Genomic DNA, 27,499 nt, shown 5'->3' with positions numbered 1-27,499 from the left:
CATTCTTCACACGTGTTTTCCGCGTGACCGTAGTACTGGTACTTCAACTGCATCCGTTTTCTCTCTTTCTTGTCCTTCGCCTGCGAGATTTTCCCCCCCGATCGAAGACGATGATCTCTCAGTTCTTCGTTCTCTCTCAAAGAGGCGACAACATCGTATTCAGAGACTGTAAGTCCTCTCTCCCTCTCTCTCTCTCTCTCTCTCCCCTCTCTCTAGGGTTTTAGAAGCAATTCAAGAATTATCGAGATCTCTTATTGTCGAATTGAAGATTCATGAATTTGGGATCAAATAGGCATTTGGATCTACTACTTCTTTATCGATTTGAGAATCCTGAGATCTTGATCTGATTCCAACTTAGATCCTTGAGCTTATCTCCGTCGTCAATCGCAGTGTTGAACCTTTCGGCTGTATTGGATCTGAGTATTGCGTGAGCTTAGCTTATACCACATTTTTCGTGGAAATATAAAGTTAGCATGTAATTTCTCATATATTATCACGAGTCATCTGCTGTGGTGGTCGACAGACGTTAATTTTTTCTGTAAAGTACTTAAAGATGTATGATTTTATATTTTCACGACCTGATGTGATATGTTACAAATGCTTTGGTTTATTTGTGCTGCGTAGGATACTCTGTTATCTTTAGAAACAATTGACGATCCTTGTTATAGCTTATGGTGCGATTTCGATTTCATTTCACGTAGTCGCTGTGCCTCTTTGTCTAGAATCGTTGCTTGTGTAGTGGAATTTAAGTAGAGTGGTGACTGTGGTAAAATTGTGTGTTTTTTCTTTCTGTGCTAGGCAATAGATCTATGCTAAGCTTAGAATTTTTCCACTGTTATAACTTTTATGTTGACTGTGGTCTCAGATCGTGGTGAAGTGCAAAAAGGGAGTGCGGAAATATTCTTCCGCAAAGTGAAGTTTTGGAAAGGAGAGGAAGCGGATGAGGAGGCGCCACCTGTCTTTGTAGGTATTTGCTTATATAAATTTATTTTAGGATCTGTATGATATTATCTTTTGTCCTGAACTTCAAAGAAAATGTAATGTTTTTAAAATGATAACTGCATGAAGATGAAGCTATTGTTGGTACTAGTCCAAGGTTCTCTCACAGACATGAAGTTTTCTGCCCCAGTATGCCCCTAAAATAATCTGTCCAATATATAATTGTTTTGTTTCTGTATTGTTTTGAGAAGACAACAACTAAAAAGAATGCTCCTGAGCTTTGTATATAAATGCATATATTCTATTGCTTGAATTTTCCTTTTGGCCTCGGTGCTTCCAAATCTTATTTGTTGTTTTAACCCATTCTATTTTCTGCTATTAAATGTTGTTTTTTTGTAGAATATATTTTTGAAGAAGGCATTGATCTAGGAGATCTCCTGCGAGCTTATTCTATTATTTTTATTTTTATTTTTTTTATTTTTTTTGTACTCACATTCATATTCCTTGTCACAGAATGTAGATGGGGTGAATTATATTCATGTGAAGGTTGCTGGACTATTGTTTGTGGCGACCACAAGAGTTAACGTGTCACCGTCATTTGTTTTGGAGCTTTTACAAAGAATTGCACGTATTATCAAAGATTACCTTGGTGTTCTAAATGAAGATTCATTGCGGAAAAATTTTGTTCTTGTATACGAATTGCTCGATGAAGTGATTGTAAGTATCATTTTCTATTGCAGCACTCAACAACTTTATTACTTTTAGCAGTTTTATTATTGTTGTTGATGGTTGTTGTTATTTGAATAGAATTGTTTGCCTTTGCCTCATTGCTTTTACAGGAATAAACTCATGATATTGATCATAAGGTGCTTATTTCAAAGCTGTGTAGTCCTAGACAATGGCAAATGTGGTTTCTGGCTCACGATAGCTTTGTGATGGATGAATATGATTTATGCTGCAATACTGACTTAAAGGGCTCCTAAATGCAATGTTATGAACAATCAGATAATCTAATACAATGAAAAAACTATATGGACATCTATATTAGGTCAGACTGAGAAGCTCTTGAGACACGCAACAATTAGATGTAAATAAAACTAATGATATAACAAATAAACCTTAAGTGAACGCAAGTGAGCATAAGTGAGCTAATAATTTCTAAACCAGCTGCTAAATTGATGTCCTGCTTTAACATAATGAGGAAAAATGAATAACAAACGGAAATTTTTACAATAGGCTATATCCAATTGCAGCAAGAGAAATTCACAGAATACCTTTGAAATTCACTGAAAAATGCTCAATCAATTTCTTAATATAGTTTGATGCTGCCACTTATGCAGCCACATTAAAAAAATGCATAGGTGGATTGTATCAAATATGTGTTACTCATTACGTGAACAAAGTATGTTTGTGTTGTGTGCTCGCTTAAATACACTGTATGACTATTAACTCTCCTAATCAACAACACTGCAGGTTAGTTTCTAATACATTAAAATATGCAGGTGGAGCCATTGAATGATGTTGAATTGGGGGTATTCATTTTTTATCATTATTCAGGAAAACCAAGTATGTGGTCCATACTTGGTTAAACACTCTAGAATGATGAGTGCCATATCTACCGTTTGCATTTATACATGAGGGTTCTAATGTTAACCTGTTAATTTGGCCCAATTATTGACAAGAAAGTCCTAGTGTCTGAATTTTCTATCATCCTCTCCCCCTCACCCATATTATGGTATTCACTGGTGGCCATGCTTAGTCAGATTGGTAGTTAAATAGCAATATCTTCTATTTTAGGTGTTCTACAACTCCCCCTCTATCATAAGGTTCTTCTTATTATTTATTTCATTTAAACAATTTGATGTTATTTTCTACATTGACTAAATATATGATATAATTGACAATTTTTATGTATCACATTTACATGATAAATGAAACTTTAATATGAATAAGACATCTATAAATCAATGAAACTGAAGTTGCCAGTATACCCAGCAGGAGGTAGGTTTGTCAATTCCCACAATTCATTTTCATCCTTGTTAATTAGGTTTTTTTGTGCTACCTTGTTTGCAATCACACTTGTGTCTGCTTGTGCTTTCTCTTCCTACTCCTCATCAACCAGTTCCCATTTAGGTTCATCATTGCTCAATATGTGTTAAATAATGTATCCATTCTCGGTTTTGGATTTCATTGTGAATTTACTTTTATGAAAATATTTAACTAGTCTAATTATTGTCTTTTTCCATCTTCTCGTTTCTACTTTCAGGATTTTGGTTATCCACAAACAACTTCAACAGAGGTTTTGAAGTCTTACATCTTTAATGAACCTTATGTAGTTGATAGTGGACGTTTACCGCCTCTTGGGCCTGCAGCCATGTTTATGGTATCTCATTACTTTTATCCTATATTTTAACAGAAGACACTGTTGCTACATATTCTCGGTGCCTCTGATTTCAGAATTACTTGATTGGATATCTGTTAACTAGTAATGTTTGCATTGTTGCAGCAAAGCACTAAGCGGATGCCAGGAACAGCTGTCACGAAGTCTGTTGTAGCTAATGAACCTGGTGGTAGGAAGAGAGAGGAAATATTTGTGGACATTATTGAGAAGATAAGTGTCACTTTTAGCTCCAGTGTGAGTGTTAACATACTAGTTTCTAAAACGTTCCCTCTATCTTAGATCTTTATTGTTTTAGTTCCGCTTAGATGCAAGTTAATTTTTTAATCCAATGCAAACTGGCCATGGTAATAAGATCCACGCTGCTGGCGTGATCAGCATGATTTTCACTTGACCAAATTTCACTTCACCAGACTCAGTGTAAATGTTGGTTAGTTTCAAGTATAGTTTCAATGTGGCAAGATGGGTTCGCCAGTTTCACATTGTCAGATTCCAGACCTGACCCAAACCTAGTTTTAGGTTTAAAACTTTTCTCATACAAATCCCTTAAGTTAATTTGGCATATTTATGCTTAAGGTGACATTTAAAAGATCTATTCAGTAGTCCACACTATTGTAGTCATATTTGTATAGATGCTATGTCGGCTCAATCATGCATTGTCTAGAGTGAAGATAAAAGGCAAGCATGCAACAAGAACTAAGCCTTTCTCCCAAATGTTTGGGGTTGGGTACATGGATCCTATTCTTCCGTTCTATTCTGTTATAGGTTATGTCCCCCACTAAGTTGATCACTGTCCTATCCTTTTTACTTGCTTCCAACCGAGTTCTATTGGGTGTCTCTAGTCATCCATACTTAGTTCATTAATTATAATCTTATCACTTCTCCTAAATTTTGCATTTATTAGCCTCCATTGCACGTGGCCAAAACATCTCAATTGAGTCTTTCATTTTATCCTCAAAAGGAAAGTATAGTTTCAGTTATTTTAAAAACATGAAGGTGCAACTGGCAAAGCTGTTGAAACCATGGGGTTTATCAGCTATTTTTTATTGGGTTGGCTGTCAAAAGTGGGGACTGGACAGGCTACTTGCTCATGAGCCAACTAAAAATATTTTTCCACTGACTAGTTCTCACGACAACCCATAGGATACCTGTTTTCATTTTCTTTTACTTTCTCACGTGAAATGCAAAGGTTTGAACACAGATTTTCCCACATTACCTTTAAAAACATTAGACTTCTCGAAAGTGCATGCCTATAAGTTGAACTTTAGTGGTAGAGGCTTGTTTATATTTGTTCTTAATGTTTTTCCCCTCTTTTTAGCACATCATCTATTTTTGTTATTCTGTATCTTTTATCAATTTTTTAATTGTTCAATGTACTTCATAAAGATACTGAAAGTGTAAGGACCCTGGATCAATGCTCATTGCTCCATGCAGACCTGAAGTTATTCTAAATTACAGCTAACTTGATCCAATTTAGTACCTAAGAGCTTTAACTAGGAAAGCAATCATATCAGACTGTTGCATATAGGGCTCCCTACAGTCATGTCTCCACAAATCTTGGCTAATGGAATTTATTAACTGTTATGTCACTACTTGCTAGTTTAATTTTAGTTATTATTTCTTTCAATGCAATAGTACAATCTTATCAATTCTCCTCTTGAAGACTAGCGAAAAAAGTCCACATGAAAAAATATACATTTTCCTTGGCTCTAATAACTTATATAACACTAGTATTATCTGGATACTTTTTCTCCATTACTATTACATGACAATCCAAATTTTGTTAGAGTATCGTCATGCTAAATGTATCAGCATAGTTGATAGTAGTCATTTTTTAAATAAATTATTGATTACATAGCTCAACATTATGTTAACAGGGTTATATTCTAACTTCTGAGATAGACGGAACTATTCAGATGAAAAGTTACCTTACTGGAAATCCAGAAATACGACTTGCTCTTAATGAGGACCTGAGCATCGGTAAAAGTGGGACTTCTGCATATGGTATGTAAGGGCTACTTTTCCTGGTAAAAATTGTGGGTGCACTATAGTCAGCATTTGAGCAGTCTTTTTTTCACTTTATTTATTAAATTTTATTCCTTTTTAATGTACTGTACATGTGACGTATCATCCCTTGTGTTCTATTAACTATTTGACATAGTCTGCCCCTCTTACCTAGCCAACATTATCTCTTTTTAGCAAGGTTTTAAATGTCAGATGTCGGGTTCATGTCGGATGGCTGAAATCCATATCGGATAGCGGAAATCGGGGATATATCGGGGGACATTGACTAAATATCGGATTGCCATATCGGGTAGTGCGCATATGTATAATATCATGTCCTAAATGTAATCTAAGCATTCATAAATTCAATATAAGCATACTTTATAAATTCTATAGACTAAACATATAAAAAGTAAATAATATATGGATTTGGGTTCATAATTTTTTTTTATCGGGTTCATAAGAAACCCTTAAACATGAGAACGAGTCAAACGGGTTTAGATATTTATCACTAAACCCAAACCCGATAACATAAAACAAATCTTAAAAAAAGTACAATATCGGCCGATTTTTTAAAGCTAAAAAATAGGCCGATATGACCCTGATATTTTCGATTTGGCCCTAAAAACCGACATACGAGTTGAAAACGTCCATGTCGTGTCGGTCAAGCCCTCAAACCGATATGTCGGCCGACATGTCGGACATGTCGGCCGACATTTAAAACCTTGCTTTTTAGAGTCAACTGGAAGCAGATATCAAGTGATTGAAATGCACATTTACATTCAGTATTTTTGGATAATCTGAATCGATTTCATCCAAGTATGAATTGACTATGGGTTTACTGTTGATATCTCATGCAGCACTAGTCAGAGCTGAGTTTTTTAACTTTAGAGCTGTTTAACTGAAAATTTTTAGGGCATGTGGAGACGTGCCTGAAATTAAATTGAGTTGTATAAGGTTCTTTATGTAGTGGATGGCTATTGAGTTGAAGTAGTAGCTGTAAAATGTATAATGATCAAATTGTTGAGATATCAGTACTCTTGCAGAATTCGAGTTCATCTGAGGTATATGAGTAATATAAATGCATTTAGGTTCTGATTTCATCCAAGTATGGATTGACTGTGGGTCCTGTTGATATCTTATGCAGCACTAGTCAGAGCTGAGTTTTTCCCCTTTAGATCTGTTAAATCGCGAGTTTCTAGGGCATGTGGAGACGCACTTGAGATTAAATTGTGTTGTAGAAGGCTATTATGTGATGGCAGGCTATTGAGTCGAAGTAGTGGCTATTTTGTAAAATGATTCTTGATCAAATAGCTGAGATATCAGTGCTCTTGCAGAATTCAGTTCGTTTAAGGTATAGGAGTAATTCAAAAAGTTTCTGATTTATCAAGAAGCTTCTTTGTGGAAATAAATGGATCAAGCAGCAGAATATAGCGAGATAGGGGAGAAAAGGCAAATATAATTGAGATTTCACACCTCTATTTGTAGATTGACTTGCAAACTATTTCATGACAGTTTGTAAAAGTAAAGAAGCATTTCATGTCATATTTGTTAGTTGAATCAGGTACAGAAATTAAAGAACAATTAGCTTCTTCTTCCCCCTTAAATGCACCACTGCCTATGATTTTTTTTGTGTTATTTTCAGAAATTACAAGTTGAATTAGATAATATAACTTCACTTTTTTGTTACTCCCTCCCATTGAGATTGTTTCTCAGGTCACCATTTTATCCATCTGAAACATGAATGTATCATGGAGAGATTCCTGCATCTAGATTATTCATGGGGGTTAGGTGAATTAGGTCAACATTAATTAAAAAGTCTTATAAAAAAACTAACATACTAATTGAAGCTCCAATATACCATATAATTCAATCTGAAGAAAGTAAAAGAAGAAATAAAAAGCACTAGAAATTTGAACGGAAAAAAAACCATTATGGAAATAAAAAAACACTACAAATTCAAAAGCCACTTAGAACACTAAAGACATTATGCATCCAACTAAGATCACCTCCTGCTACTTAGAAAATACTTCTAGGATTCTATCCTTACCGACGTTTCTTTCCAATCATTTACTTGCCTTATGGAAGTAGATCATGACAGTTTAGTGTGGAATACAGTTGTGATGATAAGCATCTGGTAGTTCCACATTTGTCTTACTATCCACCTATGTCAAAATTTTCGAGGTGTGCAAAGGACTTATGATGTACTGACAGTTATTATCCTTGGGTTACTTGGCAGATTATAGAAGCTCCAGTGGAGGTGGTACAGTGCTCCTTGATGACTGCAATTTCCACGAATCTGTACACCTTGACAGTTTTGATATCGATAGAACTCTGTCACTGGTAAGTAAATAACAAAATCAGAATTATATTTACAGCTAGCTGTATTAGACATGTTCAGTTCCCTATCGGAGTATTCATATATCTTTGCTTCATATTTATCATCAATTTTTGCATAGGTACCTCCAGATGGAGAATTTTCTGTAATGAATTATCGGATGACCCAGGAATTTAAGCCTCCTTTTCGCATCAATGCCTTGATTGAAGAAGCAGGAGCATACAAGGTATACTCAGCCTTCCCATGCTTGCTTTTGTGTTTTGTTGTTTCTAGTATAATTAACAAACTTATTGCCCCATTGACTGAAAAAATGATATTTTATCATAATCATACAGGCTGAAGTTATTCTGAAAGTACACGCAGAATTCTCTCCTACTGTCACTGCTAACACTATATCAGTCCAGATGCCTGTGCCAAGTTATACTACAAGGTAGCCTTCTTTCTTGATTTACTATTGTTCTTTTCTCCAATTACTGTGATATGTTAATATTGAGGACATAAATCATGGATTCTGTGCTCATGATAGTGTTGAAATTCCATTATCATGAATGCTCTTTTTATTGTTTCGAATTTTTGTTCCTTAGGTGAATCGTTATTCACTGCAAAAGGTTGACAGTCTCATTATCGGAAGTATCCATCTTCTATGTGGACCTTCATTTTTTTGTGATATATGATATGACTTTAATGTATCTACATAAATCTATATAACCATGACACTCCAGATTTCTCATATATTTGAGATGTACTTAGTTGCACTGGTATTTTGGTAAATTTTAAAAAATCCTCCAAATTTTGGGGTGCCCCCCCCCCCCCACCCCCACGCCCCCACCCAAAAAAAAAAAAAAACTTTATGCCTTAGATTTACGAGATACGCCCCCCCAAACTTGCTCTCACTACCACCCCCCCCTTGACTGGCAACTGGCTTGAAGGCCATATAAATCTTCACATGTGACATGTGTTTGGCACAAGTTTTTCCCATGTTAGCTTAAATAAACGGCTGTGCCATTACCCAGGAATAAAATTTAACCAAATTTTCAAAACCCCTTAAACTATTGGAATTTGCACATCCCCCCCTTTCTAAAATCTTGAGGATTGAAGCAAAACGCGCCCTAGACTCGTCGACTACAACCATTCCGGAGTCTTTACATGCGTGCTGCTCCGCCTCAACAGCCCCCCGCGCCCCCCCCCCGCCCACCCGCCGAGGTACGCGGGCACTCAAAAAAAAAACCCACGCACAAAGCAAGTTCACAACCAAATACCATCCTTCTTCTCCCTCATTCTCACCTACTCTTTTTCTTCCTTTCCGGAACGTCCTCTAGTCCTCAACTGCCATTAATCTCCACCTCATCCCCCTGAGCCCATATTCATCAACTTCACCCTAGCACTAGTGAATCACCTCCCCCCACTTCTTCCCCTTATTTTTTTCCTTCTCTTTTTGTTCCTTGCCAGAATGCTGTACTCCAATACCATTGTCTGCCTCCTCCCCCTCTCCCTATTTCCTAATTCTTATTGCAATGATAGCAATAATGATAGTTTAGACAATTTGTCACGTTAACACCATTTATGACAATTTCCAATAATTCAGGGTTTTTTTGTATAATTTTGAAAGTTCACGAGTGTTTTCTCTAATTTATAAAGTTTAGGGGGCAAAATGCTTTTAAGTTCAAGGGTTTTCTGAAATTTACCCTTTTTTTTGGAAATAGCCTGTCCTAAAAATGCAAGGTAGCGGCGTGTATAATAGATCAAAAATAGTCTGACCCCTTCCCAAGACCTGCACAGAGCATAGTGGGAGCTTCATGCACCGGGCTTCCCTTACCCTTTTTTCCTTACATTATGTCTTGTGTTCTTGGTTGTAAATGGCTTTTCAGTGACACCCCTTGCAATATTTATTCTGTTCTCAATGTGTTTGTAATCATGTTATTGGGTCAATACTCAATAGCCTTCAAGTCTAGTCACATGTTATTGACAAATAATTGCAACTTGCGTTTATGCGGAATATGTTACAAAGCCTCTCTAAAAGTCTATTGTATCACTGTTGGAAGTCATAGAGTGCCTTTCATCTTGCCTGGTCAAGAATTTTGTGCATTTTGATTTGCAGTGAACCAATATTTTGAAGCTATATACTATCTCTCAGTACCTATTTTGCAGCGGCATGTGCTGGAGACCCCTATTCTTGTCCAACATGTATCTGGGTGGCACACGCGTAACACTCTGTAGATATGCATGCAACACAATTTGTATATTATCTGACTTTGGACATCTTGGTGACCATTTTCTTTTGGCTGAATGCTCTTTAGTTTTCATAGTTAATATGATTGGAGATTTAGAGTTCATATGAAATATATTTAATACAACACGTATATTGTATAGCTGGCTTTGAACATCTTGGTGGCCATTTTCTTTTGGCCGAATGTTCTTTAGTTTACATGGTTACTGATTGGAGATTTAGAGTTCATATGAAATATCATTAATACAATTTATGAGATTATCCTTCTGTTAACCAAGGGATGTGGTGCATCCTGTCTGTCTCATATGTATAGTGTCTCATCTACCGGCCCTTGATGTTATCCATATCTATATTTTCATATAATCTTCAGATATTGATAGGATTTTGTGTGTGCATATCAAATATTATGATTATTATGGGCTCTTGAAGTGTATGATTTTTTTACTTTATTCTTCTGTTTCCTTATACACTAACATGCCTTTACAGTATGTGTTTCAATATAATCACAGTAAAACTCTCTGCTTTTGGTCCCTGCTTCAATTTTACTGGATATTATAGTATTTGTGATGTTTCTCATCAATCCTAGGATGTAGATAAATATTCTGCCTTGAGGAGATTCTTTTTATGTCTCTCTTGCTTAATCCTGCTTTGCTGGATAACTGCATTCAGGGTTAGTTTTGAGTTGGAAGCTGGAGCAGTAGGACAAACAACTGATTTCAAGGAAGCAAATAGGAGGCTCGAATGGTGCTTAAAAAAGGTAAATCTATGATCTCTCCATGTATTTTGGCCTCCAGAGATTTAGTTGTGCTTGTAGTTCTTTGGGGAATAAACTTTAATTTGATTATGTGGTCGATTATTTTTCCATATTGATGTAGAAATGTGGAATTAAAACTATTTATTGGTTGACTTGTAGTCTAATAAATCTCTAAAAATCCAAAATATTTCAGATTGTTGGTGGGTCAGAACACACTCTTCGCGCAAAGCTCACATTTACACAGGAGGCACATGGTAGGAATTGTTGAATTGGACCTTGATGGACATATTCCATACTGTTGGCCCTTTGTTTCATAGTTATAATTGGCATCATTCTAATCTCTTCTTTTTAAAATGTAGGAAACATTACGAGAGAAGCCGGGCCCGTGAGCATGAACTTTACCATACCAATGTATAATGCATCAAAGCTTCAGGTAAAGCTGTTTGAATGTGCTGTTTCATGCCTACTGACTCTGTTGTGTGTCATGTTCAGTTCTTGCTTTCATCATTTCAGTTTTTTTTTCTGCTAAACCGTTTGTTAGTATATTAATAAACATGTCAAAACTGACTATAACTGAGTAGGGAGGTTGAAATCTTTTTCTTTTGTTTTTATTCCTAAAAGATTTAGGAAATTGTTGTAGTTACGAAAGGTTACTTCAAGATAGATGTTAGAGAATGATTCAATATCATTTAGAGTCTTTGAACATGTGTGCTAATGGGGGGTGACATGGCAATCACTAAAGTGTCTGGAGGACTAGGATTAGACAAGGTAATCCTTGATTGAGGATTAAGTCAGTATGAGGTAATCCCAAAAGTTTGCAATTACTGACTCTGTCGTTTAAGAGAGTTATACGAATTCCAAATTTCATCTGATTTAAAATTTCAACAAATGGTCAATTTGTGGTCTATCAAATCACCGTTTTTAAATGCAACAGAGGTCCTCCGTCTTTTATAAGCTTATGGATTAAATTTTGGCCATTCGTGTTTAGCTGGTATACTGAAGGTCACCCCCTGAAATAACATTGTTATTGAACTATATATTGATTCTTTTTTTTTTTTGGGTGTAATCTTCAAAGTCATAGTACATGAATAAGATGCTTGGTTGTATGTATTGGTTTGAAAAGGGATCAGCATATGCAAAAAGGTTAACTGAGGTTACATTGTTTTTAAGTTGTGTATTTTAGATGAGCACTCTTTATTAGAGTAACTAAGCGCACTGAATTTGGCGGTCTCTTTGTGTGTATAACTTAATGGTTATTCTCATATGTGGAATATATTTGCATTTTTCTACATGAATGTCTGTTAAGACTTCAATAGAGTCCATAATGACGATGAGAGTGCAAGGGTAAATTTATTTCACGTGTATTTAGCTTTCTTGTTGACCGCTTGACGATGATGATGGAAGATTTTCATATCCCTCGAGTTATTCATACATTCCTCATGCAGTCACCTGTGAACAAGGATAGACTGTAATATTTGCTATCTTTGAATCTAGAGCTTTATGGGCATAGTTTTGTTTTCAAGTTTCATGCATTTTTTTCCCAATTGATTCACTGCCAAAAGGAAATTTTTGTCACTATTTCATCAGTTCATGAATGTTGATGCCAACGTTTTCGAAGTCTTTTAAGTAATAAGCTTATTGGTCAGTTTTCAAGTTCCCAAGTGCAAGATAATAGAGAGCATGATTGTGATCGCAAGTTACAATTTAGGACAATTGAGTGTGAGAAAGCTTATATTTATCATCTACGAACTCAAGCGTTTTACATTTAACAAAATGCTCATTGGTGACGTCCTCTCCGTGCAGGTAAAATATCTACAGATAGCGAAGAAATCCCAGAGCTACAACCCATACCGGTGGGTGAGATATGTAACACAGTCCAACTCCTATGTAGCTCGTTTATGAGCAGGTTGGAACTATAATCTATTTGGTGTCTTCAGAGACAGTCATGGTATCAGCAAAATCCTTGTTCCTATATGGTGTTAGATCTTGCTTTATTTGAGAAAATTGAGAAACTTTCAATGAGCCTTTGAACGTATTGTAAGATTATGAATGAGAGTAGATCGAAGTTTACCTCTTTGTTGTGTGTTTTATTGCTTTGCAAACTTTTTTTTTCTTCTTACGTACTCTTTTAAGGATGTTTGTAAGCTGCGGTGAAAAAAATCCTATTGAGGGACCTCTGTATAAAATCATATTGGAGAAAGGAGTTCAGGCGTATGTCTCACTACCAATTCAAAATTAGGACAATTAATTGTACAATATTGGGGTTATTAGATTATTGTTTCAGTGTAGATGACAACTTTAAAATCTGTGTTGGGACTTTGTTGCGATCTTTTTTTTTCCCTTATATGATTTCCTTTCTAGAATCTCTGTTCTTTTTTGTAAGCTTGGAAACCTTATGAGTGCTCTGGCATGAAACTATTGGTGGTTAATATTGTTTAGCGGTTCAATTACGTTGCCTTGTGAAAAAGTGTGATGCAATTAGAGCCATACGTCTGAGCGGCATGTTTGAATGTTTGTTATTGCATATCTGCATACGATCTAATCATCCAAAATAATGGAATACCTGTGGAAAGGGTGAAGGGATGCTGATACATTTTTCGTGTAAGGTTGCTTTGAATCTACTACTACTCTATATTCATAGGAGGATTCAAAGATTTACTATACATACTACAGTAAATACCACAGAATTGACGTAGTATTATTAATGTAGCAATATCATTGTAGCATAAAATAGAATACTGTGGCATTTACAAAAAATGTTCTAGCATTTAAAAAAGGAATGTAGCAAAAATAAAGAAATGGATTGTGCTTTGCACGGGGTGCACACTAGTCTGAAGTGATGTGAGAAAAGAGGGGGAAAGTGTCATATGTAGTAGATACATATAGTTGTCAATATTTATTACTTTGATCAGTTTTTTACGATCCTAGTTTTTGTAGTAAATACTTTGATTCTTTTAGTCTGGCCTTGAGGAGTATGGTAAGATGGAATTTAGGTAAAAGTTCTAGAATCAAGTTTTGGGAAGATAAATAGTAGGCCCTTACACCCTAGCCAATCTTTGTTCTGCTGCATATAAGCTTGCATTCTCTTGTAACGTCTCTGTGTCTTCTCAAGGTATGTTGAGGGAAAACATATTGACCTAGAAACCTATTCTTAGGAGAGCAATCTCTCTAATTGAGAAATAGCAAGTTGATGTTCTGCTTGATATCTTATCTTTTGCTCCTTCTTCGACTGATGCTCAAGATTTACCTTCATAGCCCCTTACCAAGTCCAATATTTTTTTGGTGAAGTCTCTTTATTGCTTCTTAAATTATGGAGGCATTTCATATGATTTATATAATTCTAGTTGGATTTCATGCGTTCCTCTCAAAGTTAAGCTCTTTCTTTGGACGTTGTCTAAGGACAAACTGCATACCAAAGACAACCTGATTAAGAAAGGTTGGTTAGGAGATCCCTTATGTCATGTTTGTCATGAAATTGCTGAAATAGCGGATCGCCTCTTTATTTAGTGCCATTATGCTCAATCTATTTGGCAATTCTATATGCCTAAGTTGGGTCTTCAAACTTTTCAGCGTGATCTATTCCAAATGATGACCTCTAAAGGTCAGTTTATTGTGGATAAGCAATATCGTTTGCTTTGGACCATCCTTTTTCCTATTTTGTGCTGGTGTGTATGGAGAGAAAGGAACAACAAGGTTTTTAATAATGAGTTATGAGCTCCCTCTAAGTTGGCTGCTAATGTAGCCTTTTTCTTGTTATTCTGGACATGTAGTACCCGTCACGAGAAGGCTGCCAGGCTGAAAATAATTTTTCAAGAAAAGAGGATTGATGAACTTTTGAGTAGCAATGAAGAAAATGGTAGATTAATAACAAGATGCTTGGTTTTTGGATGTATATTCTGATACTTTTAAACCATACTGAGAGTGCAATTCCTTTCTAATGTCAGTTGGGGTGATATATGAGCACCTCTTCATAATTGATTATAGCATACTCGTAATCCACCTTCTTGATACTCTGGAGTGACCAGCTGTGTTGTTATGTTGCCCACAAATATGTTGAGGAACAAAATTCTTTATAGGAAAGGTCGACACATGGCTCAATGGTGAAGCCAAAAGCAACCACGGGTATTTTGTTTCTTTTCTGAACATGCAACTAGCACGAATACGTTTTGGCTCATTGTTAACATATTTAAAAGTTGTTTCTTTTCTGAACATGCAACTAGCACGAATACGTTTTGGCTCATTGTTAACATATTTAAAAGTGAACTTCTTAGCTATAGAGTAGTATATAATACGTTTTGGCTCATTGTTAACATATTTAAAAGTGAACTTCTTAGCTATAGAGTAGTATATAAGAGCCACTCTAACTTCTTTTGCGCTTTTAAATTGTTGCCTTTTTCTAGTAATTGCCTCGTGTCACCATGTTGGGATCTGTGACGAGTCACTTCATACGTCGTTCATCATCCACACATGCTCTCCTTGAGGATTATCGTTTGGGATCCTCTCTGTTTCCTCGATTAGGATCCTCTCATAAGGTTTCTCGATATTCTCCGATGACTGTGAGCTTACATTAGGAGGACTGCAAATTGAATATAACATACATATAAGTCACATGTGATAATACAGATAATTGTTAACTAGTATATGTCACAAATAAAGTTGATATGTCAAGTGAAATGTCTTCAGGTTACATATAAGACGTAAATATCACAGTTCCCATTATAACGTGTATCCAGAACTTGAAAATAATTTTTTGAATGCTTACTTAAACTCTGTTTCTATCCCCATGGCATGCATGGATCATTCATCTCTTTTAGTAACAGTCATGGTTATCGGATTTAACCCCATTGAACGATGATAATCTATTATGCTGAGAATATCTTCATTTTTTGAAAGCTCAAACGAGACATTGGGAAACTTCTCGAGAGAGTAACTTATCAACAAATTTTCGTACGATACTCTTAAATTCTCTACAGTTTGCATCTTCAATTCAACTAAACTTGTTGCAGAATTGACTTTAGTGAGGGTTGTATTTGTGTTAAACGATATCACACACAATAAAGATTCTTCCATTTTGATTGTTGAAGAAGTTAAGAGGGAAAATATAAGAATATTTTGGTTGTTGAATGTTGTTGAGTAGAATCTAAAGACGAAAGAAGATATTACATTGAGATGTGATATTATTTGGAGGGAACTTAGTATGTTCACCTCCAATTTTTCCTTTCCCTCCAAAAATACTCTCCCAGCCATTAATGTCATTCTCCACAATTCTCTTGAACCCAATCGGATGTCACTTCCCACTGTATAATGGAATGAGGGCTGCTCAATAAGATAAAATAGTTTAGACACTCCATAAATGGGTACAAAAGGGTAAAGTGGTTAATACTTAAAAATACAGTATAAAGTACATATATAATATTGAGTTATGGGTGTTTTAGCATGGAAACTTGGGTCAAAGAGCTTACAAGGGGTTGACTCTAATTGGTGGTGGGGGTGCAAAACTTTTTACAAATTGCTTGGTCCAAGCAATTCTCCCTTAATATTATAATGGTGCTAACTACTAACTATGCTATTCGCTTGTTAATTGCTTCTACACTATATGTGAGATTCGGTGTGAACTCATTTGATGAGTTATCAATTGTGAAAAAAAAATGAAAATGAAAAGAATGAAAGAGGAGGGAACTTTCAGTTTTCCCTCGTATGATGTGGGATTAATTTGGGAGGAATAGTCTAGTTCTCACTAGCTCAAAAGTGCAAGGCTGCTAGAACTTGCCACTAATTAGCATCGTCAAAGATTCCACTGATAAAGTGGAAGACTTAATTGAATGTATTATACATAAAATACTTTAAAGTTTTCTTATTAATTTGACAGAACAAGAACTAAAGTATATGGTATGTAATTATTTTTATTCATACTGATTATTGAAAGGACAGAAAAGCCGAACTTATCAATCTTCTTATCTATTTAGAATTTTAAATGAGATAGAATGGAAAATTATCCCTGATCATCTAAGATATAATGCAAAAATTCATCGAAACTTATCCAAAGTGATTGTCAAATACTGTTCTTCCTTTCACACATGTTCAAATTTTTTACAAATCGGTACGCTAAATCTAAAGAAAAAGAATGAGTCTTTATTAGTTATCACTAATGATTTCTCTGGATTAATGAGTTGAATGAATTAGTCTTTGTTAGTTATTATTAAGAGAATTAAGCTAATTACACATTCCGATCCTCTATTAGAGGAGGTCTTAACAGACTATATACCCTATAAACAGCCTCTCAGCATCTCTCTGTAACTCTCTTTCTATGCCTTAAAAAAAGGATAAATGAAACTCCTCTTTCGACAAGAGGAGGAACCATCCGTCATGGATTTCTCACTCACACCCTTCCCTCTCAGAAATTATTATCATGATTCCGATGGGCATCCTCATCGTCTACCTCGTCCTGTCCTATTACGGAAATGTCCTGAATGTGAACGTATACATGAGGAGGATTCAGGGGAAGCTGGAGTTGCTGACGCAAGGCATTCATATGATTTACTATCCGGGTTAGTCCATTAATTTGTTGATCTCTTTTAGAACGTATATGCATCACAGTTAACCGTAAATGTGACATGTCAGAATGCTATGTGACAAATAAGCATAGCATGTGATATTTCAACGATAGTTGTGACAATTCAAGTCTAAATGTGACTTTTTGACCTTCTATGTGATATTTAGATCTTTTTTGTGACATTTGAATATTACATGTGACATTGAGACCTCATATGTGACATTAATGTATTATATGTGACCGTTAGAACTTATTCATCATTTAACAAGTTATTTGTCCTTTTTACCATCATTTAAAGGTACCAAATGAAGGTGATGGAAACAAATTCAGGCATTGTCTTCATCATTGAACAAGAAGAAAGGAGATTCAAGCGTTTATTTGTGTCCTAAGGTGCATGCATACAGGGGTTTCTCAAGGAATGTAGGCCATTGTTCTTTCTAGATTGGACTTTTCTGAAAGATCGCTACAAAGGAATCCTATTAGGTGCGACTACTTATGATGGTAATCAAGGCATATTTCCACTCACATTTTTGCGTTTGTGACCAAGAAAATGAAGCGAATTGGAGTTGGTTTATTCAAAGATTGCGGTATATTTTGTACAATCGAACATAACCATATAATCTACCCCATCCTCTACTCATTTCGTCAGATGCCGACAAAGGAATAAAACAATCTTTAAAATATATATTTCCAGATGCGTACCATTCCAGATGTGTACTTCATCGACAAAGGAATAAAACAATCTTTAAAATATATATTTCCAGATGCGTACCATTCCAGATGTGTACTTCATCTTGTTGAGAATTACAAATTGAAGCTTATATATATTTCCAGATGCGTACCATTCCAGATGTGTACTTCATCTTGTTGAGAATTACAAATTGAAGCTTAGAGAGATGGGTTTTGCCTCAAGTGCTGCTCAACGGATTTTAAAATTATTGGAGTTTGTTGCATACAAGTATACGGAAAGAGAATTTAAAGTTGTTTTACATGAGATTAGGATGACGGATCAAAGAGCTTACCAAGTAGCTCTCAGTTATGGTCCAAATAATTGGGCGAATTCTGTATTTCCTGGTATGAGGTATGTCAAATATCAGCTATTTTCTATGAATTTGAGTTGTTAAATATCACATTATGCTTTTATATACGATGTTCGTCTATTATGTGTGACCTTTATTTACTCGTCTCATGTGGCATCACTCTATTAGATGTGACTCTTATTTGTGGGTTGTGATAATGTGTTGTTGCTTGTGATATTTGTCGTTTATATGTGACACATGGATGTACTTTGTGATAGTGAATTTTTATTTAATATAAATTATATTGATTTATAAATATGGCCATATAACACTTCCAATGTTGTTGAATCTTTCAACAATTGAATTCGTGTGGCGAGAACACTTCCTGTTTGCGATATGATGGATCACATTCGTGCGCAAATTATGGAAAGAATGAATAGTAGCCGCGAGATGGCAACAAAATAAAATAGCTATCTATGTCCTAAAGCGGAAAAAATTCTCTAAGGAAATTGCATGAAGAGAATCTCTCTTGAAGTCTTGCATTCTACAGCTGAAAACTTTGAGGTATTATCTCAAAAATTAGTACATGTTGATTTAGAACACAAAACATACATGTGTTGTGCATGGGATGTATTGCAAATATCATGTAAGCATGCGTGTGCTGCTATTAACTTTATGCATAGAGATGTGTACCAGTATTACGATTGGTTCATGACGACTGAAACTTTCAAGAAAAGTTACGAACTAATTCTCTTTCATGTTCCAAATTACGATAAGCCAGATGTCACAGATGAAATAGTTAGCTTACTTCCCCCAAAGATGACAAAGAGATGTGGAAGGAACAAGGATAGACGTATCAACAACCGATCTGAGAATAGACGTCCAATTAAATGCTCAAGATGTCACACTAAAGGACATAACCGAGCCGCATGCACTGAACCCAACCAAGACTAACGTTTTCTGACAGAATTCAAACTTTTTTAGGACTGTTGTATGTTATATGTTACTTTTGATATTTTATTGTAACATTTACGAGTTAAATGTTACATATTACCTGTTCATGTGACTTATTGGTATTAACTATGACACCTGTAAGATCTTTATTTTCAGATTCCATATAATATGCTAAAGAAAAGTTCATGGAGAAATCACAAATACACATTTTATCATTGCACATTTTATCATTTACAAACTGGTAATGAACATCCAATATCCAACAGAGAATTATGTTCTATGTTTTTGTCTAATACTTTTACTCAATCAATGGTAAATCATTACCCCCAAAATACGAAAGATATTCTGGATCATCTAACTTTTTGTCTAATAATTTTTTTCTTCTCCAGTTTTTTCCCTTCTCCATAACTCTTCTACAGATGTTCTCATATTGATGTCACGCCCCGCTTCCCAAAATACCCTGAAATCGAAACGTGAACAAGCCCGCGACGTATTAGATTGAGAAGAAATATACACTATTATATTTTTTTTTCTTTTTTCTTTTCTTCTCAATCCAATACGCTAAGCGTCTAAAAATAAATATAATGCAAAGACACAGGTCCCCGATCATAATAGCAAGAATATAAGGACAACCCAGAATAAGAAATAGACAAATCATCAACAGTAAATCATCCCAGACATGAAAATATGGGTTCAACATACCCTTATACAAAACTATCTGAATGAAATACTGGAGAATATAAAAATACACTGATCAAATGGAAATGAAAGGTAGTACAAAAGAAAATTGATGACCAAACTAAGTTTCGACTTCTTCTTCTGCTCCGTCTACAATGCACTCCTGCTGAACATGTTCTTCCTCTAAGTCTGACGTACATCAGAGAAAACAGGTGTATGTCAGCGTGTATAGCACACGGTAAGACCCCACAAAACAAAATAGAACAACGAAAACCAAAGCAGAAATCGATACGATAATAGAAATGACAAAAAGACGTGTAACTGGAAATTCCACAAAAATAATCAAGTAACAAGTCGATCATGCAACTAGCGATCAGAACAATCATCCAACTAACTAGGTCATACAACTAGATGGAATTAATACTTAAAATCTACAACAAGAGACGTAGTACGTCGAGCGAAATAATCCAAACAAGGAAACCCTCATGTATATACCTTATGTCTTAAATTGTAGATAATTAAATATTAATCCCGATCTGTGTATAAAAGGAAATACAGCTGGCCTACATTTCACAAGAATTCATACTTAGCCAAGAAACGAGGTCATGTAACTAGCCATCTTAAAACCCACTGATCCACATCTCACATAAAGTCAACATTCATATCACCGTATAACTGACTGTTCACAAATCCTCTACGCGCATCCAATACCGCTACATGAATCGGTCAGAGGACTATACGCAATCCGATCTCAGCCTGGTTCGAACTCAGGCAAAGCTCAGGTGACGAAACAGGTCACGGACTAAAGTGACTACACGAATTCACTTTAACCTAACAACCAACCCCAGTGACTACACGAATTCACTGGTGCGAGCTGGAAGATACATCAACAGTCACATCCAAGCACATGAACATTAACTTCCCCATCCCCACTCTTCTCGTTTTTCTAAATCAACCATAATCCTCATTGAAACTCGGGTTCACCACCTAAACTCAGTCGACACACTCACACATGTCACTAAGTCTGTTCATGACGCACGAGGCCACTAAGTCATGAGCTACTATTGGTTCTCATTCACAACAATAATAACAAAAAAAATGGTTGATCAAGTACAATAATATCATGGCAATCAGGTAATCAAAATTAAGAGTCATAAATTTATGAACAACTAACTATGTAATTCAGAAATTAATTCCTTTTCCAAAATAATTTCTTTTAAATTATTATAATTATCTTAAAAAGATTCTTTTGCCGAATTAAATTCTTTTAATTCATTATAATTATTCTAAAAATTCTATTTATCATATTACTATGATTTATTTAATATTATTTATCCAACAATCTCACGCGGATAATTATATTACAAACTAATATACATATAATTCCTAACAAGTATAAAATTCAAATTTGAGCAACGGGATCTTCTCGGTATCAACGAGTGGACTACGGATCCAAAGGCCACTGGGCGGCTCGAGCGCACTCGATCAGTCAGCGCTGGGTTCGCCGTCGACGTCGACGACGCGAACCGACGGGGACCGGCGTCCGAGCTCGATGCGTGGTGGCGAGTGGACGGAGGGGACGACAGCGACAAACATGAACGAGCTTGGCCCGTGGCTATTCATGTGATGGAGCGCTTTGAGGTATGCGCCGGCGACTGGGGGCTTGTCGTGTCGGCCGTGGGCGCTTGGTGACAGGCGAAAAGAGCGGACTTGCCAGACAGTGCGGTTTAAGCTGCAGCGCTGAGAAACCGCGGACTGGCTGAGGGGAGGAGGAGGCAGACAACGGCGAGGCTGCGACGAGAGAGCCAGGTCACGAGGAGGGGAGAGCGAGGGCGGCTGATTCGCTGCCTGGTGCAGGCATGGGAGGAGGCGCTGTTGGGGCCGGCAAGCAGATCTCGGAGATGAACGAGATCTGGTGGCAGGTGTTGGTGGTGGTGGGGTTCGGGCGGTCGGCCCTGAGGGCGAGAGACGCGGGAATGGTCGGCAGCTTGCGCGTGAGGAAGCTGCAGCGCTGCGGTGCCGTTCGATGGCTGCGGTTTGAGGCTGAAGCCGCGCGGTGCACGTTGATGGAAGATGATCGGGCACTCGTCAGCTTAGCCGGGGCGCGAGGCGTCAGCCTGACACTGGCGCGTTGGTGCGGAGATTGGGGCGGAGCCTCAGGAAGAGGCTATCAGGGTTGGTGTGGGCCCCGGCGGTCTTCGAGTCTCAGGAGGAGGTGTCGGTCGGCGTCATGAGCGGCGCGTGAGCTCGGCTTGGAAGGTGAGGCGGCGGACGGAGGTTGGCGGAGGCGACGGGCGCGTGTGAGCGGGTCGGTCGTCGGGTGCTGGCCATGGCAGGGCCAAGGGGGCGAGAGAGGCCGGAGGGACGAGAGGAGAGAGATGATGTTGGTGGCGGCTGTATTCGTGAACAGGAGAGGGTTTTTGGTTAAGGGATATTTATATACATGTAATATTAGGGTTAGGGCTTAGGGTTAAATAATTAAAATAAAATAATTACGGGTATTTAAAAATTAATTTAATTACAGAATAATTATCTACAATTAAAAACGTACATGTTGTGCTATTACAACAATCGATACGAAATAGTCGAAAAATACCCATATTATACAATTAAACAAAAATAATTAATAAATAAAATATATTTACTTACATTTAAAATCCAATAATTATGAGATAATTATATACACAGTAAAACGTACTCGTTATACTAATACGACAGCTGATACGCAATAATTAAAATAATACAATAATTTACACAAATAATATGTAATTAATAATTTAACATAATACACGAAATAATAAGTACTAGTAACAATAATACAACGTATTATTTAAAATAGTATGTAATAGTATCGATAATACAACTGATTAATTCCAGAAATTTTCACTGCATTAAAGTAATTTATAAATATTTAAAATCATTTAAATAAATATAAAACTTGGATTTTAAATCATAAAAAATTCTAGAAACCCGTAAAAAATATAAATACTCTAAAAATAATAATTAAATATTTTAAAATACTAAAAATTATTTTAACTAGTATTAAAATTCATGATCCTTACATTCTACCCCCTTAAAACAAATTCCGCCCTCGGAATTAAAATAAAAGTAATGTACAATAATCCAAGGAAGGAGATATGAAACTATATCCATATGCAAAGGAGAATGTAAAACAATAACGACGTAAGATAAGATATGAGAGTGATAGCTGAGATTCAGCATTCATATGGATGAATAATAAATAAATACTCATATGCTAGTATAAGGTGATATCAAGCAATTCAAGATTAATACATAAAAGAACACTTAGTAGTGTATAAAAATTCATGTCATAATATATGCAGTTGTATCACAATCATAAAATATGCTAGTATTCAGTACACACGAGATACAAAAGGTGACAATTATCTTAAAAGAAATACATAGAAAATATAAATATGTGTATCATAATAACATGAATACATATGTCTAATACATGAATCATTCAAAAAGTACGGAATATATATTAACATGATATTATTGATATACTATTATAAGACAACACATCAAGGTGTTAAAATGTAATCAATAACACAGAATTGGTAAAATATAACGAATATATGGCATACAAAAATATGATATGAAATATAATTACATAATTCAAACAATTGTCAATCACTAGAATATATGATAAAGTATATCAACTCGACAATATAATTAATTAAAAGAAGAGCATGAAGAAGATAAAAGACAAAATGACCTCAACAAAATATAAATCACTCATACGTAAGGTGATGATAAACATGATAAACACAAAAACATAAAAACATAATACGAATAACAGATGAATCATATAAAAGCAAAAGTAAAAGAAATATTTGAAGAATATGTTAAGCAAAACAAAATAACAAAGAATCAAACATACATATAGTTTAGACAACATAATAGACAACATATAGAGACATGAAAATAAAAATATATGCAACAATTATGTAGCTACATATTCATAACATTGAACAGAAGGACAGAAAAGAAAAATATCAATATATAAATATAATACATGGTAATAGTCAATTTATATAAAGGTAAGAAGTACACAGTACACATCATCATGAAACAGAAGATATTTATCATATAATCAACATAATCACACCACAAAATAGATAATTCATAAAATATAATAATAACACAGCTACAAACAACATACAAAATCACTAAGTCAACATATGACAAGTACCAATAATATAATAACACAGCTACAAACAACATACAAAATCACTAAGTCAACATATGACAAGTACCAATAATGAAGAGAAATATGTAAAAATACAAACAACATACAAAATCACTAAGTCAACATATGACAAGTACCAATAATGAAGAGAAATATGTAAAAATTTGTATAGTGCTTATAAATGTATCAAATAAAATAGTATCAATATTCCAAAAAAACAAAAAGTTTTGTAGCCAAAGCAAAATCAATAAAAATATACGTATGCTCAAAATCAAAACAAACAAATCAAATAAATCAATACAACATATCGTTAAACATATAAAAATTCATACTGCGTTACAAAACACAATCATCATCACACAAACATAAACAGATAAATATTTTAAAATCGATAATTATGTCAGTTGAAATCATGAACACTATTTGTCAAATTAACAAGGAAGCACATATAATCAAACGAATTAAGATTTACAGTTGAAATCATGAACACTATTTGTCAAATTAACAAGGAAGCACATATAATCAAACGAATTAAGATTTACACAATCAATAATAACAAGTATTTACGTAAATCCTATATATGCATAAAATAAATCAAGTATATAAATTCAGAATAATAATATAGCGATCAGAGTCACATAAGTCAGTTAGAATGCAAGAAATGAATAAATCAAAATCAATTTACTAACAGTTAATAATGTTTGTAAAATCAAAGCAATCGTTTTCAAAATGATCAAATAAGTATAGTAATACACACAATCAATAAAATTATATTAAAAATACAATCACAAAAGAATCCACACACAACAGATATACACCCCAAGGGTAAGAGTAAGAGAAAAAAATAAAATGCAAACAATAGTAAAATCAATAGAAAAATAGTAATATAAAGAACGCATTACAGCAACAAGAAGTATATGCTTGAATATCAAAATAAAAATACATTACTCTTAGAAATAACGAAAACAATGTGAACATACTAAAATAACCTAACAAGATAAAACTTACTGACAAAAACTATATACTGAAAATGTAAAGGATAAGAATATAGTGCATATGTAGAATATTAAAATCATGAATCTATTAAAGTATATCACAAAACACGAACAATATACAATAATCTAAATATAAGTAAATAATAGATGATATGACAGAAAAACGTACTCATACACAATATAGATATATAAAAGTATAATTAAACACAATAAAAAAAATCTAAATATCAGATATGATATGCAATGTATATCAGTATATGTGAAATCTAATGACATGATTTAAACAATTGAAAATATATAAGTAATGATATATATATATATATATATATGAGATTAATGGGTATCCTTGTCATAGGAGGGGATTTCCTCATTGACGCCTATGTGGCACAATCCCCACCATCCTCATAAAGTAGGAGAGAGAGTGTGAGTTAATATGAACTATGGAAGATAAAATAGATTTATAAACAAATAAAAACATACAATACAACACTGTATGTGATACATAAAATATGTAATAAATAATGCAAAATTAATACAATCAAATAATATATAAGTCAAATCAAAGAAAACCTAGTTGTAAAAATAACAACACATAAATAACGACCGGTACGAGGATAGAGGAGTTAAACAAAAAGATGGTAATCACGAAGCGATGGGACAAGAACCGTGGAAACTCCAGAGTCAAAGAGTGATAAGATAGGGACGAAACGAAATCTATCAAGAAAATAAGATAAGGGCTCAAGATTAGTCGTACGGATAAAATATGATATGCATCTAAATTATCCATTATATTCTCACCAGTGGGAACACGGGACCGTGACCTGCATGGGCCACCACTAAAACCTGTCACGCCCCGCTTCCCAAAATACCCGAAAATCGGAACGTGAACAAACCCGCGACATATTAGATTGAGAAGAAATATACACTATTATATTTTTTTTATTTTCTTCTCAATCCAATACGCTAAGCGTCTAAAAATAAATACAATGCAAAGGCACAGGTCCCCGATCACAATCACAAGAATATAAGGACAACCCAGAATAAGAAATAGACATATCATCAATAGTAAATCATCCAAGACATGAAAATATGGGTTCAACATACCCTTATACAAAACTATCTGAATGAAATACTGGAGAATATAAAAATACACTGATCAAATGGAAATGAAAGGTAGTACAAAAGAAAATTGAGGACCAAACTAAGCTTCGACTTCTTCTTCTGCTCCGTCTACAAGGCACTCCTGCTGAGAATCCTCTTGAACCTATTCTTCCTCTAAGTTTGATGTACACCAGAGAAAACAGGTGTACGTCAGCGTGTATAGCGCACGGCAAGACCCCACAAAAGAAAATAGAACAACGAAAACCAAAGCAGAAATCGATACGATAATAGAAATGACAAAAAGACGTGCAACTGGAAATTCCATAAAAATAATCAAGTAACAAGTCGATCATGCAACTAGCGATCGGAATAATCATCCAACTAACAAGGTCATACAACTAGATGGAATTAATACTTAAAAACTACAACAAGAGACGTAGTACGTCGAGCGAAATAATCCAAATAAGGAAATCCTCATGTATATACCTTATGTCTCAAATTGTAGATAATTAAATATTAATCCCGATCTGTGTATAAAAGGAAATACAACTGGCCTACATTTCACAAGAATTCATACTTAGCTAAGAAACGAGGTCATGTAACTAGCCATCCTAAAACTCACTGATCCATATCTCACATAAAGTTAACATTCATATCACCGGATAACTGACTGTTCACAAATCCTCTACGCGCATCCAATACCGCTACGCCGGATGTATCCAAAAGTGGGCAGATCTAGAGAGACTCTTCCTGTCGAGATTCTTTGAAGAGGATACAAAAGTCTCCATCCATACCCTTCTTGCCACTAAGCAGAAGAAGAGGGAGTCCGTCAAAGACTTCGTCAAGAGGTTTCGAACCATGGCTCTCCGGTGTTCGTCAGGTATGACACAGTCTACCTTAGTAGAGACCTGTCGGCACAACTTGCAGACCAACCTCCTAGCCCGAATCGGAGTTGCAGAATGTCGTTCTTGGAGACAACTAATCTCTCAAGGCGAACAGGCTCAAAAGATTATTGCCAGGATCAAAACTGAAGAACAAAGTAAGCAGGATCAACCTGAGCAATCGGACCAAGCCCAACCTTCTCCTGAGCAATCATAACTGACTGTTCACAAATCCTCTACGCGCATCCAATACCGCTACACGAATCGGTCAGAGGACTACACGCAATCCGATCTCGGCCTGGTTCGAACTCAGGCAAAGCTCAGGTGATGAAACAGGTCACGGACTAAAGTGACTACACGAATTCACTTTAACCTAACAACCAACCCCAGTGACTACACGAATTCACTGGTGCGAGCTGGAAGATACATCAACAGTCACATCCAA

General features: G+C 35.4%; 1 protein-coding gene across 1 annotated transcript; it reads left to right on the top strand.

Annotated features, from left to right (window-relative positions):
* On the top strand, window positions 14-12,966 carry LOC109834010 (AP-4 complex subunit mu). The gene is made up of 13 exons (XM_020401896.1): window positions 14-168; window positions 866-963; window positions 1,453-1,656; window positions 3,206-3,322; window positions 3,446-3,574; window positions 5,215-5,341; window positions 7,581-7,684; window positions 7,801-7,905; window positions 8,015-8,109; window positions 10,576-10,663; window positions 10,854-10,914; window positions 11,020-11,093; window positions 12,464-12,966. The coding sequence occupies exons 1-13, from the start codon at window positions 111-113 to the stop codon at window positions 12,560-12,562; spliced, it is 1,359 nt and encodes a 452-aa protein (XP_020257485.1). The 5' UTR covers window positions 14-110; the 3' UTR covers window positions 12,563-12,966.

The sequence above is a fragment of the Asparagus officinalis genome, chromosome 3 (genome assembly GCF_001876935.1).
Source record: "Asparagus officinalis chromosome 3, Aspof.V1, whole genome shotgun sequence".
Classification (NCBI taxonomy): Eukaryota; Viridiplantae; Streptophyta; class Magnoliopsida; order Asparagales; family Asparagaceae; genus Asparagus; species Asparagus officinalis.
This window is presented reverse-complemented; position numbering and strand designations above follow the sequence as displayed.